This window comes from Felis catus, chromosome A3 (genome assembly GCF_018350175.1).
Source record: "Felis catus isolate Fca126 chromosome A3, F.catus_Fca126_mat1.0, whole genome shotgun sequence".
Classification (NCBI taxonomy): domain Eukaryota; kingdom Metazoa; phylum Chordata; class Mammalia; order Carnivora; family Felidae; genus Felis; species Felis catus.
This window is the reverse complement of record NC_058370.1, coordinates 25,895,668-25,912,698: the sequence shown is the minus strand read 5'-3', so window position 1 is coordinate 25,912,698 and position 17,031 is coordinate 25,895,668. Positions and strand designations below refer to the sequence as shown.

The 17,031-nt window shown below is 56.0% G+C and overlaps 1 protein-coding gene across 1 annotated transcript; it reads left to right on the top strand.

The window, feature by feature from the left end:
* The first annotated feature begins 104 nt into the window (after positions 1–104).
* On the top strand, positions 105–16,814 carry BPIFB3 (BPI fold containing family B member 3). Its single transcript, XM_003983617.5, has 15 exons — positions 105–222; positions 929–1,085; positions 2,646–2,750; positions 3,214–3,354; positions 4,840–4,903; positions 7,157–7,217; positions 7,882–7,973; positions 8,092–8,271; positions 9,910–9,963; positions 11,853–12,023; positions 12,898–12,965; positions 14,142–14,184; positions 14,954–15,017; positions 15,730–15,806; positions 16,504–16,814. The coding sequence occupies exons 1-15, from the start codon at positions 108–110 to the stop codon at positions 16,531–16,533; spliced, it is 1,422 nt and encodes a 473-aa protein (XP_003983666.2). The 5' UTR covers positions 105–107; the 3' UTR covers positions 16,534–16,814.
* Positions 16,815–17,031: the final 217 nt, after the last annotated feature.

Here is a 17,031-nt window from a genome sequence, read left to right as displayed (position 1 = left end):
AGGCGGGAGGGCCCCAGGCTGGTGATGCGGCACGGGGGTCAGGTGAGGTCTTGGACACGAGCAGTGCCTCAGAGTTCCTGCTTCTGCCCCTGACAGGTGTGCCATCGATGATGTTGGGCATGTGGTCCTTGCTCTTCCTCTGGGGTCTGGCGACTCCGTGCCAGGGGCTACTTGAGACGGTGGGCACGCTGGCTCGGATTGACAAAGATGAACTTGGCAAAGGTGAGCCCAAGACGGGCAGTCTGTGAGGGGCCCAGCTGCAGTGTAGACATCCGCATGGTGATGCTAGAGTGGCTGCTTTAAGGAAGTGCTGGAAACAGGCTGTGATTTTCATCTGCTTGGAGAGCTCAGGGGTTAAAATTTGCTTGCAGGCCCCCTTGGGTGATCAGTTGACCTCCTCCGGAGAGGAGGACTGGGTGAGGCCTGTGAGGGCTGTGTCTGCCTCAGGGATGGGGCCGGGTGGGATGGAGGAGGCTGGCGGGCCCAGCGTCTCTGCCCCACGTTTCCAGGGTGGGGGGACTCAATGAGGTATTGCATGCTCTGGGGCCCAATGGCCCAGGGTGACTGTCTCAGGGGTAGAATAGGGCAGTCGTGAACAGGAAACTCTTCAGGGAATCAGCCTGGCCTGCCCCAGCCCTCCCAAGGAGGCCTCTTCTGTCCTGCCTTTCTCTGCAGAGCCAGGCCAGGGGGGCCCAGGAAGAGCAGGGGTCACCTCCTCCATTTTGGTCAAGCCCTGGTGGCTATGTGCTCCCTCCTTTGCTTCTGCCCTTTCTTTTGGTGCTATGAGGTGGCCCAGAGTCAAGCAGCTCTAGTCATACTATTGGCCCCAAACCCAACTTGCTGTATGAGCTTGAGCAAGTCTCTGCCCTCCTCTGGACCCTACTTCCCCTTCTGTAAAATGAACTTCCCCCTTCAATCCTCCCTGCAGCCATCCAGAACTCGCTGGTTGGAGGGCCCATTCTGCAGAACGTGCTGGGCACAGTCACATCTGTGAACCAGGGCCTCCTGGGCTCTGGGGGACTGCTCGGAGGAGGCGGCCTGCTGAGCTATGGAGGGATTTTTGGCGTTGTGGAGGAGCTTTCTGGGTGAGTCTTCACTGTGGCCTCTCAACTGCCCACATGCTATGTGCCCTACAGGAAGGTTGGTCTTCTTTCTTTCTTTCTTTCTTTCTTTCTTTCTTTCTTTCTCTTTCTTCTTTCTTCTTCTTTCTTTCTTCTTCTTTCTTTCTTTTTTTTGCTTCAGGGAAGAGAGGAGAAGTTGTCTTCGATTTCTTGGCAGGCAGTGGGGGTGATGTGGGGAGCCCTGCATAGGGAGTCCCAGGGCCTGAGTCAGAAAATAATGAGTCTACTGTGTATCAGGAAACACAGGAATGACAGCATGTCCCTGCGGTTGAGGGTTCCAGTTCCGGGTTGACTTCAGTTATTCACTGTGTGACCTAGGGCAAGTTGCCTAGTCTCTCTGGGCTAATCTAGGTATCTGCACGGCTCCCTCTCACCTCCTTTGGGCGTTTGCTCCAAAGAGCCCTATGCCGACCAGCCCCTCCTTTTCCCCTCCCCTGACTTCAAGTTCTCCAGAAGATGTATCACTCCCCTGAACCCCCTATCTTTACTGGTTTGTTTCTTGCCTCCCCTGCTAGGTTATAAACCCCAGGAGGGGTAGGGCTTTCGTCTGGCCTGTTCATTGCCATATCCCTAATATCATTAATATCATTAATATGTAATAGATATTCAAAAAATATTTTTGAATGAATGAATGAAATCACATAATAGCTAATATTTATAACTTAATCACCGCTTAGCCGGGTTTTCTATGTAACCAGCACTGTGCTGAACACTGTAAATTAATTATCCCACATAATCCAGAAGAGGACTGTTATCAATGGCATTTAACAGGGGAGATTGAGGCCCCCGGCAGTGAGGGGACCTGCCCAAGTTCACCCAGGTAGGGAGTGGTGGGTGGGGGTGCGGGTGTTTAATCACCGGCCCTATGGCCTGCCCCAGGTGGGTAGGAACCATTCCCTCGTTGGTGGTGAATCAGGGGAAGGTCAATCTGGATAGCCAGGAGGAGTTAGCCGAAGGCAGATGCAGAGTGGAAGGAAAGTCAAAGGAAAAGTGTTCTAGACAGAAGGAACAGCCTGGGCAGAGGCTCAGAAGACAGAGAAAACAATCAGCTGTCTTGAACACACAAGGAGCTGTGTTCAAGAAGCCACCTGAGTTGCACGTGCGTGAGCCTGGAGATAGGAGTAGGGAGACAATGGTCCAGGTCAGAGACTGAACCAGGACTGAGGCCATGGGGATGGGGTGGGGAGATCACTTTAATACACTGAGCCTCTAATGAGGATGATATTACATTTATTGAACACATGCTGTACCAGCATCAGCACCCATATCGTCTTACTTGTCTTTGCAACATTTGAGGTGGGTGCTTGTATCGTCCCACCTTCCAGATGAAGAAACTGAGGTCCAGAGACGTGAAGTCATTGGGCACACAGTTGGATTTATGAGTTACAGATGGGATCTGGGACACCTCCCCCTCCAGAGGGTCTAGGCACCACCTGGTCTGAGATGGCCCAGGCACTAAGGGACTGACACTGGAGGGTGGCTGGGAGTGAGTGGCCCTCCCCCTGACACCTGTCGCCGTCCCAGGCTGAAGATTGAGGAGCTCACACTGCCGAAGGTGTCGCTGAAGCTGCTGCCTGGGTTTGGGGTGCAGCTGAGCCTGCACACCAAGGTGGGCCTGCATGGCTCTGGGTGAGTGCGTCCCGGGGAACCTCTACCCCACTGCTCCCCAGCCCAGCCCACTGCTCCACTGGGGGCCCCCCACTCTGTTGTCCTGTCACCCCCATCTCACTGACCCCCCCCATTTCCTCCCCGCCTACTTCCTCCCGAAGGGACACCCACCATATTGGATCTCCCCCCCCCCCCCCCATTTCCCCTCCTGGAGACCTCCATCACACTGTTCTCCAGCAACTTCCATCTCACTTTCCTGGAGACCCCTGCCCCGTGGCTCAGGGCTCACTCGAGGAGGTGGGAGAAGAGGATGCAGGAACATGAAAATGGGGCAGGGAGTGGCAGGAAGGCGTGGGGACCAGCCAGCTCGCCGGTCCCTACTCACTCCTCAGGGCCCTCGCAGCCCCCGAGGGGGCGTGGCCTGGGCGGGCGCTGTCGGGTGGGCCGGGCAGCCTGGCCACGCCCCAAGCAGAGGGTCTCGCAGGCCCCTGGGGGGCCTCCTGCAGCTGGCCGCGGAGGTGAACGTGTCATCGCGGGTGGCTCTGGGCGTGAGCTCTCGGGGCACGCCCACGCTCGTCCTCAAGCGCTGCAGCACGCTCCTGGGCCACATCAGCCTGCTCTCGGGGTGAGTCCGCGGGCTCGAGCCCACAGAAGGCGGCTTCCACGCCTGCACGTGCGGGGGTGTGTGTGGGGGGCTCCTCGAGGGGCTCCTCTCTGGGGCATCTCCTGGGTCTCCGGCTGGGCGGGTCCTGATATCACCCAGCTTCCTGTCGGTCCTGCCAAGTTCAGCCGGCTTCGCGGACCCACGGACTGAGGCCCAACACGGACAGGGGGTACTGCCCAGCTCCTAGCTAGCATCACCCACTCCTGGGCGTCCCCCTTCTCCACCCCAGCCACCCTGGCCCGAGATCCTGTCGTCCCCTCTCCCAGATAGAGCAGACCCTGGCCATCTCAGTTCCCCGACTCAGTACATCAGAGACCCAGCTCTGCCTGTGACTTGTGTGACCCCAGAGGAGCCTCCTCCTTTGGGCCCGTCTGTATAATGAAGACCTAAATTTGATGATCCAGAAGGCTCTGGCACTTTTACCTCCCTCTCTTTCCCCAACTGTTCGGGGCACAGTGGCCCTCCCTACACCTGTGTTGAACCATCACTCCTATGAGACAACTGAGGCCCAAAGAGGGCGAAAGACTTGTCAAAGGTCTCACACAGATTGCAGCAAGGATGGACACGGGCTGGTCTCTGGACTCACCCAAGGCTTTTCCCCAGGGCTCTGAACCCACCCCACACCCCTGGGGCACCTACCCCTCCCCTGCCTCACATTTTGCGCCGCCCCATTAGTTTCTAGATTCCAGGCTGATTCCCACACTGCCAGCCCATCTTTGCTGGGTGGCTGTAGCCGCGAGGGGTAATCAGACAGCTCTGTGTTAGCTCCCATAAATAGGGGGAACCAGGGATGCCTATGTTTCCAGAAGGGCTTTCCAGAGTTTCTAGGTGGGGTCTTTGGGCTCCTTAAACTCCAGTGGCTCCCTCCTGCTCCTCTGGGCTGGAGGCGGCCTTGGAGGAAGTAGAGCCTGGATGGTGTTGGCGACCTGTGGTTGTGGTTCTGTGGTTGCCACCCCTGCTCTCCAGACTCCCCTAGAATCCAAACAGACCTGAACATCTTCTTCTTATTCACTCAGTCATTCAGTCATTCAACAAATGTTCATGAATTCATTCAACAGATATTTATTGAGCCCCCGCTCTAAGCCAGGTCCTGTTCTGGACCCAAATGTCATTTGTCTATAAATGTTGGAGGAGACGCAGGGAACAGACATTTACAGAGCACAGACTGTATACCAGACATGAGTACATTCCGACTTAATCTCGGCAGCCAACAATTCTTTAAGGTGGGCATTGTACAGATGGGGAAACTGAAGTCATCCCCCTGCTTTCCATGGCAAGACAGAGCCAAGATTTAAACCCAGGCCTCCAAAGCCTGAGTCAACCCCCTCAGCCCCAGGAGGGGAGACAGGAGACATCCAGAGCCCCCAGTGCCCACTCTGCCTTGTCATCCCAGTTGGTGTTGTCCCTGTGTGGTGGCCACACCGTCACACTTCTCTCTCTACCCAGGCTGCTGCCCGCACCGCTCTTTGGGGTCGTGGAGCAGACCCTCTTCAAGGTGCTCCCGGGATTGGTGAGTGTGGGAGTCACGGGCTAGGCATGCCCCTCCCCATGACTGTGCCTCTCCTTCCTCGGCTTTGAGTAAATCTGGGCGCCAGGCAGGATTAGGCTGTTCCTCCCTTCCACGCCCACTGGGTAATCCCATCCTGGCCTGCCCCCGAGTCCCCCAGGTGCCTCCGGCAAGTCTGCAGGTGGCAGAACACAAGCCAGCCCCAGACTTCCGGATCCTGACTTTATAGCTCCAGATGACCTGAGTCCCCTGCTCCCAAATCCAAGCCCCTTCCTTCCTCCCTGCTCTGTCTTTGCCTCCTACATTATTGACTTAATAGTTTTCTTGATTTATTTTTTAAAGTTTATTTATTAATTTTGAGGGAGAGAAAGAGAGAGCAAGAGGGGGCAGAGAGAGAGGGAGAGAGAGAATCCCAAGCCGGCTCCACACCGTCAGCGCAGAGCCCGGCACAGGGCTTGATCCCACAAACCCTGAGATCGTGACCTGAGCCGAAATCAAGAGTTGGACGCTTAACCGACTGAGCCACCCAGGCGCCCCTATGGTTTTCTTTAAACTAACTTTGAATTAAATTACAGCAGAGCCCTGGGCTTGGCAAACATGTTCAGGAAACTGCATACACATATATTGATACATCAGAAGTTAACCGTGTTATAATTAAGCTGCTCTAGGATGCCTGCTCATGGCCTGCCCCAGCCGTCCTGGTTTCCTCCAGGGGACGTGAGCCACACCTGAGAAAAGCTGGTCTGTCCACAGCCCCCTTTCACCGAGGCCAGTGAGGGGATGGTCTTGCTGGGGTCATACAGCCAGCAAAGGGCGGCCAGACCTCCAGACCCACAGTTCTGGCAGGACCTCTCTTGCGAGTCCTTGTGAGGAATAGCTGTGGGAGCCTGTGGTTGGCAAAACTGGCCTGGGCTTGACAAAGCCAGTCGGGAACGAAGTGCAGGAGGAGGAGGGAAGGTCCCGGCGGCAAGGACCCTGACCCAGGCCCATTTCAGGCGGATTTCAACAAGCGGGAGTGGGTACGTTTAAATCACCGTCCCTAGGGACACCTGGGTGGCTCAGTGGGTTGAGCGTCCGACTTCGGCTCAGGTCGTGATCTCGCCGTCCGTGAGTTTGAGCCCCCCATCGGGCTCTGTGCTGACAGCTCGGAGCCTGGCGCCTGCTTCGGATTCTGTGCCTCCCTCTCTCTCTCTCTCTGCCCCCAACCCACTCGCCTTCTGTCTCTGTCTCTCAAAAATAAATAAACATTAAAAATAAATAAATAAATAAATAAATCACCACCCCTAACCTGGACAACTGACTGCAAAGCAGGATTTGTGTAGCTCTAAGAGGTTTTAAAAATAAGACTTAGTTACTAGCATTTAGAGATGGGAGGTTTCTCGTAGCAATCCAATTCCTGGCTTCTCTGGTGCAACCAGCCACCCTAGCCGCACAGAGCCTCCTTCCTGCAGGTGACACACGCTGGCACCCAGGAAGGAGTTCCTCCTGCCCGGCCCGGGCCCTCTGGTCTCCTCCTCCTGTTTCTGTGACACGCCTGACCCCAGAAGCCCTGGAGTTGGGGGCCCTGAGTGTAATGAAAAGGCAGCCCTCTCTTGTCTCTCTGTGACCTTCTTGTTTCTCTGGGACCTTGGGCCGGTCACCTTTCTTCTCCTGGCCCAGCTGTAGAATGAAGGGGCTGGACTGGGTCACTCTGGGGTTCCTGCTCCGGTGGACTCAGATTCTATGACTTCCAGACCTGGGATTCTGGAAGCCACACCACTGTCTCTCCGTCCTCAGAGCCCAGCGAACACACAGTGGTGTTGTGTGTGCAGCAGATGCCCCAGGGCACAGGCCTGACTCTCTGGGGCTGCCCCCCCCCCAGTGTCTGAATCCTAGGTTGTCCAGTGCCCCCCCGGATAGCGGGAGGGGCCCGAGACCTCAGAGGGGGCAGCTGCCTTTGCTCACAGTGGAGGGCTCTGTCCCCACACCCCAGCTGGCCTCTGAACAGTGCCTCCCCCGTTCCTCTGGCATCCTTCGAAGTTTTCTGAGGGGGCCCATGGAACTGGCCCTCTGTACCACCCCCTGCCCCTTCGGACACTTCAGGCTTCAGTCCCCCCCTTGCCTCCCGCCCGTGTGTCCCCCAATCTGTCTCATGTTCTGACTTGCCTTGGTCCCCAGGACCACAGAGCAAATCATCTAGAGAAAATGTAGCCTGTCCCCTGCACTGGGCTGGGGCCACTTCCATTTTCCTGTAACACCTGTCTCTTCCGGACACAGCTGTGCCCCATGGTGGACAGTGTGCTGGGCGTGGTGAATGAGCTCCTGGGGACTGCACTGAGTAAGCAGGGGCCCAACCCCCTCCCCCTTGCCTCTTCTCCTACCCCTCCCTCCTATCACCCGGGTGGGTGGGGGTACCAAGGGAAACAGGAAGGGGCAGAATTCCGGGACCTTTCACTCCCTCCTCAGACTGATGAGGCCGCCACATGGAAGAGGTCTAATGGTGGGGTTCTGGGCCGAGGCCAGTTCAGCAGGGCTTAGAGGCCCTGAGCCACCCAGGCCTCTCCCTGCCGGGGGCTGCAGGCCACTTGTCCACACTGATGGTGTGTTTGGCACCGTCCGGAGCACGAGGCAGATATTATTATCTGGACAGACCAGATGACTGAGGCCCAGAGCTTAATTTAAGTCAGGAACCCAAAGTCCCACAGCCGCAGTGGTCCCCAGTCTCCCTGAGCCTTACGGAGACAGGGATGCCTTTGAAAAATACCAAACGGCAGAACCAGGATAAGGAGAGAGAATTAGGGGCACCTCTGTCTCTACATGTGGCCTTGAGCTGGTGACTTCTCTGCCTGAGCCTCAGTTTCTTTATCTATAAAATGGGGACGACCATAGTGTTCAAGTGAATGCTTAGTGGAAGGCCAGGCACTCAATAAATAGTAGTTGGGCCTATTGTTATTGGGGGCTGGGCTCACGGCGTCTTTCTCCCTCCTCCCCTCCCCATACAGGCCTGGTGCCCATTGGGGCTCTTGGGTCCGTGGAATTTACTCTGGCCACGCTGCCTCTTATCTCTAACCAGTACATAGAGTTGGATATCAACGTGAGTCCCCGCCAAGGCCCTGCCCACAGCCGGGGTGTGCTGGGGCGCCGGCAGAGGCTGGGTAGGGGATGCTGGCTCAGAGCGAGGTGGATAAGCCATTCTGTCTCCTCCCATACAGCCCATCGTGAAAAGCGTAGCCGGTGACATCATCGACTTCCCCAAGCCCCCGAAGCCCATCAAGGTGCCCCCCAAGGATGACCACACATCTCAGGTGGTTGTGCCTCTGTACCTCTTCAACACTGTGTTTGGGCTTCTGCAGGCCAACGGTGCCCTCGACATAGACATCACCCCCGAGCTGGTAAGTGTGGCTCCCTGTCCCACTATGGCTTGGCAGTGCTAGTGATGAGCTAGTCCCATCATCACTGGTCAGCCTTGACTAGCCCTCTTCTCTATAGTTGGAGAGGGCTGGACAATCTATGGCATGCACGTGCCCACTCTTGTCCCTGTGGCAGGCATCGCTAATCGATAATGGCCCTCTGCTTGGCTAAGTCTGAATGGGACCTCTGAATCCTTCTCAACGTGGCACTCCAGGAAGTGACCTTCGATTGGTCAGAACTGGCATATGAAATGTAGCTAGTTTTCCATCCCTGTACCTTATGAGTTCTTCTGGAGTCAGAGCCCGATTTTATACTAAAGTGTGAGTGGCTCACATTTCCACTGCTTTCTCAAGAGCAGAGTTGAGTTGGAAAAAAGAAAACTAGGGCTGGACTATACCAAAGGTCACTCGGACATTTGTTCTAAAGCTTCTCGGACCTCTCTGCTTCCATTCTGGCCCTTTTCATACCCTCACGGATGTCTGGAAGGCCTAATCCCCAGGAGCCCCACCCAGAGGCATTTTTCTTGGTCTCACCCTTTCCAAAGGCAGTGAGTCTGAGCCACCTGGGGCCCTTGCCTGCAGCTCAGGCTGAAGGGAGCAAGGGTTGATCACTCACTTCCTGAAGGTAGGGGTCCAGAGAGCACTGTCAAGGCCTGTGGGAGGTGGGAATAGGGCCCTGAGCTGGGAGCCAGGTGTCTTCTAGCTGGGGGGAGGAGACTGGGAAGGCCAGGGAGAGACCGAGTGTGAGAATGTGTGTGTCCGAGCGGCTTGTGGGTGTGCGTGGGTGGCAGGAGAAAGGGACCATAGTGGCTATGTCCTGGTGCTGTCCTCCCCTGTGGGTGATAGCTGTGTGTTGGGTAAGTGTCTGGGAATCCTCTGGTCAGGAGAGAATGTGTGTGTATATTTATCCTGTGTGAACAGGCATGTTCTGAGAAGTAGGCACGTGTAGTTCAGGGACCTCAACCATCAGGGCTGGGGGCACTGGGCCATTATCAGTGAAAGCCTGCCTGATGGGACTGTAGTGAACGAGGGAGTCTGCGCCTGCCTGCCACTCCGCTTCCCCAAGGGGATGGGGTACAGGCCCGGTGTGACCAGGTTTTCCGAATTTTTAGCCAGAGCCTGGCACATTTATATGAAATTTCTTGATTTGTTAACACTGGAAGCAAACTCGCCATTTTTGAAACTACTGTTTGGATAAAGGGCAGAAATGTCTGGGACCAGATCCCTGGACCTTCAGATTGCGAGCTCTGGTAGAGGAGTTTAAAAATTCTGGAGTCAGCCTGCCCAGGTCAACTCCTGCAGTACGACTCACCAGCTTATGGCCTTGGGCAGGAGCATCAGGCTTCCCGTCTGTAAAATGGGAGTAATCATAGCACCTACCTCTCTGAGCTAATGTCATAGATGCGGAAATGAGCAAAGGCACACAAAACCCTTAGCGTGTGCCTGGCGAGTAGTAAACACTCATCGTTGGCCAATAGGAGGAACATGAGTGTGTGTAGGGTTGTGTGTGCATAATTGGCAGGGGTGGGGTGGGGTGTGGGCAAAACAGCTTTGTGTGTGCTCAGGAATTCCTGTCTTGTCTCTATATTCATCCTACACCCCATTTGGTCTTGGGTCCAGGTTCCCAGCAACGTGCCATTGACAACGACAGACCTGGCAGCTTTGGTCCCCGAGGTGAGTGACCCGCTCATGGGCTTTGATCCTTGTAGCTCTTTCCCGATGAGCCTGAGTGAACTCCAGAATCTTTCCCAATACAGCTCTCCGGACAGCTGCAATTGAATGTTGAGTCCAAATCCCCACTCAGGTTTGAATCACTTACACTTAAACTTTCTTGACAGCAGATTTTTGCTTGGAGAGGAAAGGATCAGAGTTTAACTGCCCAGAAGTCAGCTGGGTATTTGTCCTCTCCCTGACAGAGGACAGGAGATTCTTCCCCCTCTTTCCACCTGCCCAGCTTCATCCTGGTCTCGGTCTTCTCTGCCCCCAGGGAGAAGACTCTGGGTGCTGGCCTGGAGGAGGGAAGGAAAAGGAGAGGACTCGGCAGGGGGGTTTGACTAGTGCACATCAATCAGTGTGTGGCTTCAGGGCCTGGCTTCAGCTTTCCTGACTGTTCCACTAGGGCTGGACCGGCCACTTGCTAGCCGTGGGCATCTGAACTCATACGGAAGTTGAAATGACTCCTGCAAGGTCCTTATGTAATAGCAGATTCTGATAGAGGTGGGGGTGAGGCCCAGAAGGTTTCCACTGGGGAAGATCGAGGGGGCAGCGGAGTTTGGAGACACAGAGGACAAATTGAACTCTTGGTGGTGGTGATTCAGATCAGCCTTGGTGGATGTCGTAGAAGCCTCTGCTTCTTGGAGTCCTTGGCTAAAGGGCACAGGAGTCTTAGGCAAAGGGAGAGATAGGGCCAGACATTCAGAAGAACCTCCTGAGAGCAGGAGTTGTAAGATGGAGAAGACTTGGGGAGGCAGAAGTGGCAGGAATGGGGACCCATGCCTGCCGCAAGCCGGGCCACGTCCCTCCAGCTCGGGGAGGCTGGGCCTGTCTCGGGAGGTTGTAGCCTTTGTTCTCACAGCATCAGAGCCCCATGGCCCCCGCTCTCAATCTGGTTCCGTGGCTTCAGAACCTGTGGACACATAAGGATGGGATCTGGTGACTCCCTGTCCTTATGACCCTGCAACTCTGGGAGTCTGGGCTTGGATTGGTCCCCAAATGCCAGTATTCAAGTGATTCTAAGCTTCTGTGATTCCGTGCTTCCCAGCACTTCTATCATTCTATGACGTCATGATTATGAAACTTGGACTCTCTTGAGTGTGTGATTCATACAGTCAGTCAACTACCATTCACTGAGAACCTACTAAGTCCCAGGCCCCGTGCTAGGTACTGGGCACACAGACGGAGCGAAAGACAAAAAGCAGACAAAAGGCCTCTGCTTCAGGAGCTGCCGTCCTGGTGGGGGTGACAGACAAATGAATAAGTAGAATATACATAGCATCAGAAGGTGGAAGAGAATGGGGCAGTGAAGGCAGATTAGGAAGGTGGGGATAGTGCTTTTAAACAGGGTGCTCTGCAAAGGCCTCACGGAGGTGACATTTGACCAGTAGGCTGAAGGAGCTGAGGGAGGGAAGCACGCAAGTACCTGGGGGAGACATTTCCAGCAGAGGAAACAGCAAGTGCAAAGGCCCTGAGGTAGGAGTGTACCTAGCAGGTTGGAGGGACAGCAGAGTGGCCAGTGAGTCTGAAGAGGAGAACGAGGGGCCAGTGGTGGGAGGTGAGATGGAGAGGAGGGCAGAGGACGGGTCATGTAGAGCCTGTGGCTCTTGCAGGGGATTTTGACTGCGAGGTGGGAGTCTGATTCAGCTGTCCCGTGGGTTGATGTCTCCCCACTTGAATGTTAGCCTCAGAGGGCCGGGAGCAAGACAGTCTGGTTCAGGCTGTAACCTTAGCACCCAGCATGGTGCCCAGGGCCCATTAGGTGCTCAGTGAGTGTTTGTTGACTGATTCTATTATCGGGGCATTGAAGCTGCCCTCGTGCCCCCTGCCCGGCCCCTGCCTCTCTCCAGGCCCTGGGAAAGTTGCCCCCGGGCCAGCAGCTCCTGCTCTCGATACGGGTGAAAGAGGCAGCCTCGGTCACTCTCCAGAACAAGAAGGCCACAGTGTCTATCCCAGCTAACATCCGTGTGCTGTCCTACCGCCCTAAAGGGACCCCTGAAGCCCTATTCGAGCTGAATGCGGTGAGTGCCCGAGGGGGCCTGGCACCGGGTTCTGAGCAGGGCTGCCCTCTCCGGGAGGCTGGAGGGCCTTCCCCCTGATTTCAGAGTGGGACGCCCTGTGTGGCGCAGCACAGGAAGTGCCCACTGCCATTGTCATCGTCTGGGCCAAGTCCCAGCGCCCGCTTAGACTCCTGCCTGCTCCCGTCACACATCTGTCCTGGCCCGAGTCCCCTCCGCTCTGCTTTCTTTGGATCTCAGGAGAGACTCCCCATGTCCTCAGCCTGTGTGTGCTCAGACGTCTCTCGGGTGACTCTCGGGCTTCCTCCCGGCCCTCCACCTCTGCTAGTTTTCCCCAAGTCACCTCAGGGCAGAGGCGGGTCCCTCCCCTGCTCACTCTCTGCCCTGCCCCCCCAGGACCAAGCACCTTCGCCTGACACTCAGTGCCCTCCTGCCTCATCCTCTGCCTTTCCTTCTCCCGAAGCCGCAGTTACTCGGGGCCGCCAGGTGCCAGCTCCCCACCTTTGTCGGGCAGGGTCCACCACCTGCAGTGCCGTCCCCTCCCCCCACACTTGGCTTCATCTTTCAAGATTCAGTTCAGGCGTCACCTCACTGGGGACACCTTTCCTCGCTGTAGGCTGGATTGAGGGTCTCTCCAGGCTCCTGGAGGCCCAGAGCTTCCTCTCATACAACGTCAGTCACTCTCAGTCCTCCAGTTCTTGAACACTAGAACCTTCAAGCTACCTCCTCAGAGCCCAGCACGGGCCCTAACACACAAGAGGGCCGTAGCAAGGATTTGTGGAGGGAACGGGTGGGTCCCTTGTTGGCCCAAGGGGACCTGCCCTCAAGCTCCTCCTGCTGAATTCATGGGTAACCTCCACCTGCTTTCCCCATGCAGGTTTTGACTTTAAATGCCCAGCTGGCCCCCTCGGCTACCAAGCTGCACCTCTCGCTGTCCCTGGAACGGTAACATTGGGTCCTGGGCCTTGTCTTTGGGAACAAGAATGAGGGACCCGCTAGAACCGCCTCCCATTCACTGAGCATCAACTAAGTTACTAGCATCTTCCTTGCCTCCAGGACCTGCCAGGGAGGGGTCGGTGTTAGCCCATTTTACAGATGAGACAACAGGGGCTCAGGGAAGCAGGATCCGGAGCAGGCTTCTTCCATCGCACCTGCTCCAAATCTGACCCTGGGAGATGCACCTGCTGCCAGGACACGGAGTCTGAACTTCCGAGTGATCAGCCGCAGAGGCTAGCCACAGAGGTGGCTGTGGCGTGCTTTGTTATTCATGCAGGCTGCGTACTTCTCTCAAGGGCCCACCCCTGTGGTAACTAGGCCCCATGGTAATCACAAGAGCCGAGACGGTGATGTTGATGGCAGTCCTTCCCGACACACGCCCAGCACTTTACAGTCGGCAAAGCCCAGGCTCACACAGTGGGTTGTCCCCAGAAGCAGGTCTGCGGTCTGGGCCTCTGCTCTCCAGGCCCAGTGCTGTCACGTTGGCCTGAGGCCTGGGGACCTGCCTGTCCCTCCCCTGGGTGCAGGGGATTTCCCAGGGGCCTCTGGGATCTGCCTGTCCTGAATCGTAGGCCCCCAGTGCTCACCTGACCCCACGTTAGTGTCCCCTGCACCCCCCTGCAAGGCTCCATTACCACCATTTCTAACCTTGCCCGCTGCCTGGGTTTGCCTCCCCTTCCTGGTGGCAGTTCATGCCTCAGGCTCCAGGAAATAGAGGCGCGCATCCGGGCCCTCGCCCTGGCCCTGCATTTGGGTCAGCTGGGATCCGTCGGTGTTGCTGTCTTTAGTGCTCGCGTGCTGGATGCGGGGAACCCTGTGCCCAGAGCTTGGTCTGTGGGAGGGCCACTGCTTAGAGAGGTTCAGCCACTGGCCTGGGGCCAGCTGGGAGTGACACCAAGGCTCCAGGGCCAGAGCATCAGAGGGGGCAGTCATGATATCTCAGAAGGAAGTTAGATCCCTTCAGGCCCATTTTACAGGTGAGAAAACTGAGTCTCTGAGTCGAGGCCGGATAGAGGCAGAGTTGGAGCTGTCACCCTGTTTCCTGATCCTGGAGAGCTAGGAGTGGCGCGCACTGGGGGTGTGGTGGGCGGCGGGGCCCCCCAACACCTCTCTTCTCTCCTCCAGGCTTCATGTCAAGCTGGCCTCCTCCTTTGCCCACGCCTTTGATGTAAGTTCCTGGGAGAGTGAGCAGCTTGCCAGTGGTGAGGGTCTGCAAGTGGGGGGTGGAAAGGGGTAGGATGAGTCACGGTCGTACGACTGAGCTGGCCTCAATCTGGGCTCTGCCCCAGCAAGCCAGAGTGGCCAAACGTCAGAGCAGGTGTGCATGTGCGTGTATGTGTGTGTGAAAGAGTCGTCTTAGGAAGGTGAACCTCATTGTCTTGCAAAGTCTTGGAAGCTCACAAATTGTTAACATCCAGAATCTCACAAGGGTTCAAAATTCTGGAACTTTGCACAATAATGTTCCGGAACTCAGAAAGTTCTAGCGCTTCAGAGCCCCAGAGAGCCCTTAGTGTCCTGCTTCTCAGAGTTCTGAGGTCCTGGAGTCTCTCAATGGTCTCAGGTTCTAGAACATTCTAAGGGTCCCTAAATGAATAAGAATCTAAAAGCAGACCGCTCAAAGTTCTACTGGAGCTGGACATGGGAGCTGGGCATGTTTTCTGCTCTCTTTCGCAGGCACTGCCCCTTCCAGGCCCCACAGACCCTTCCTCTAGGAAGGCAACTTTTCCAAGCTCATGGGGCCTGCGTGAAGCTGTCCTAAATCAGAGTCCCCTTTGGGGTCATTGACAGCCACCCCAGTGGGCCCTGTGCCCACCAGGAACTGTGTCCTCAGGCTTTGGGGAGGCTCAGAAGCTGGATCTCTGGATTCCCTCCCTGGGGACGGGTGTGCCGCTCCCTGTGAAGCCACACCTCCCAGCCGTCCCTGTGCTCTGTTGCAGGCATCCCATTTAGAAGAATGGCTCAGTGATGTGGTCCGGGTGGCCTACGTGCCGAAGCTCAATGGTATGGGAGGACTTTGCTATCTTCTTGGAAACGTGGAGTGTCTGAACTCAGGATTGTTCATTGCTCTGATAGAGACACTGAGGCTGGAGGGGGGTTGATCCCCATTTCCAAGATGCAGAAACTGAGGCACCAATGTTCCATTTCAAACCACATCGATTAGTACCTCCATCACACCAGACCCCGGGCCCTGAGAGCTATCTGACCAGTGTCCTGTCCTCAAGCTCACAATCCAGAGGGAAATAGCCATATAAACGAATGACTAGAATATGGACTCAGGGGCTTTTGCGTGGCTCAGTCGGTGAAGGGTCCGACTTCGGCTCGTGTCATGATCTCACCGTCCGTGAGTTCGAGCCCCACGTTGGGCTCTGTGCTGACAGCTCAGAGCCTGGAGCCTGCTTCAGATTCTGTGTCTCCCCCTGTCTGCCCCTCCCCTGCTCCCACTCTGTCTCTCTCTCTCAAAAATAAATAAACATTTAAAGAATTAAAAAAAAAAGAATATAGATGACTCAGAGTGTGCAGGGGGGCTGACAGAACCTGAGGGGAGACACTGATGATATAGATACAGAAAAGGAGCGCTTTTGTTTGGGTTTAGTAGGATGGGTATGAGTCCGCCAACAAGGGAAACTGAGTCCCCAAGAACAGAAATGGCTGGCCTAAGGAAACTGGTCCCAGCCCCCACATACCTTTGCTTTTAACCATTTCCTTTTCGCAGTGGACCTGGATGTTGGAATTCCCCTGCCTAAGGTTCTCAATGTCAATTTTGCCACTGCAGCCCTGGAGATCATAGAGGTGAGCCTCCCGTACAGGTGTGGCCTCGCCGGGCCTTCATCTTGTCTCTGGAGAGCCTCACTTAAAACTCCTGACACTGTCCGTCGGTCACAGAGTCCTTTCCTGTTGAATTCAGACACGTGTCTGACCTATAGAATGGACTCTCAGATTCACTCCCAGAACCACAGCTCTGCTGGCCCAGGGGTGGCAAATACATGTCCTGTCTCTCCTTGACCCTGTGCCTGTGGCAGGCACGGCTAGTAGGTCATGACAGTTTTTTTTTTCTTGCTCAATAGCAACATGGCCTCACAATCCTTTTCAGTGTTGAGTCTTGGAATGACTGTGGGAGGTGGGCAGAGCCAGGAGTTATGGATCCATTTCTCAGATGAGGATCAGGGATAAAGGAGGCCAAATTTCTGGCCCAAGGCCACGCAGGAAATTAGCAGGAGAAATGGCCCGTGAACTTGGGTCTCTTGACTTAAGTTCGAAAGTCAGTGACCTCTCCCGCACTGGATGTCATTCATTCATTCATTCATTCGCTCATTCATCCCGCTCCTGAGTGCCTGCTGTGCTCCAGGTTCAGTGCTAACTCCAGGGCGCGGGGCCAAGGGGAGAATTAGGAGGACGACACAGAGGTGGCTGCAGGGCTGGAGGGCATGGCAGGGGTCTTGGGCACAAGGACCCAGATGATGTAATTGAGAACCATCGCTCCTTGCAGAACGCTGTTGTGCTGACCGTGGCATCCTGAAGCTGAGAGACGGCCACCTTCCCTCCCCGTTCACTGCCAGAGTCTGTACACCTGCCCACTCTGCCTCAGTTTCCCTCCCAGCCTCTAGCCTGCGTCGGTGACAGTATTAGTGTCCCTTACCCACCCAGGACCACCCAGGACCACCCAGGTGCTCTGGCCCTGCAGCTCTGCCCCCCGGCCTGGGGTGGGGACTACAGGGCTGGCCACAGGACTCCGCTTCGAAGAGAGCTCTGGCCTCAGGGGAGAGTTGTGAGCTTTCAATAAACCACTCCTCTATCTCAGTACCTCCCGGCTGGTTTGTTCCCCAGTCACACAGGGGCTGCCTTGGCCTCTGTTTCTGGACCCTCTCCAGCTCCAGTCCAGGGCTCCTGGGAGGTGAGGGACTTGGGGCCTGGTCTTTGTAGCTTTGCGTCCCAGACTTACCCGGTTGGCCTGGGAAGCCTCTGTGTCTTGTCCTGCCTTCCTTCACCTCTGCCTTGAGGTCCTCCTGTCCCCTCC

Excerpts from the sequence above, each read along its gene's own strand:
- BPIFB3 (XM_003983617.5), top strand. The coding sequence starts at position 108 with ATGATGTTGGGCATGTGGTCCTTGCTCTTCCTCTGGGGTCTGGCGACT. Across the intron at positions 2,751-3,213 it reads GTGGGCCTGCATGGCTCTGG|GCCCCTGGGGGGCCTCCTGC; the intron begins GTGAGTGCGTCC and ends AGGGTCTCGCAG. Across the intron at positions 4,904-7,156 it reads TCAAGGTGCTCCCGGGATTG|CTGTGCCCCATGGTGGACAG; the intron begins GTGAGTGTGGGA and ends TTCCGGACACAG.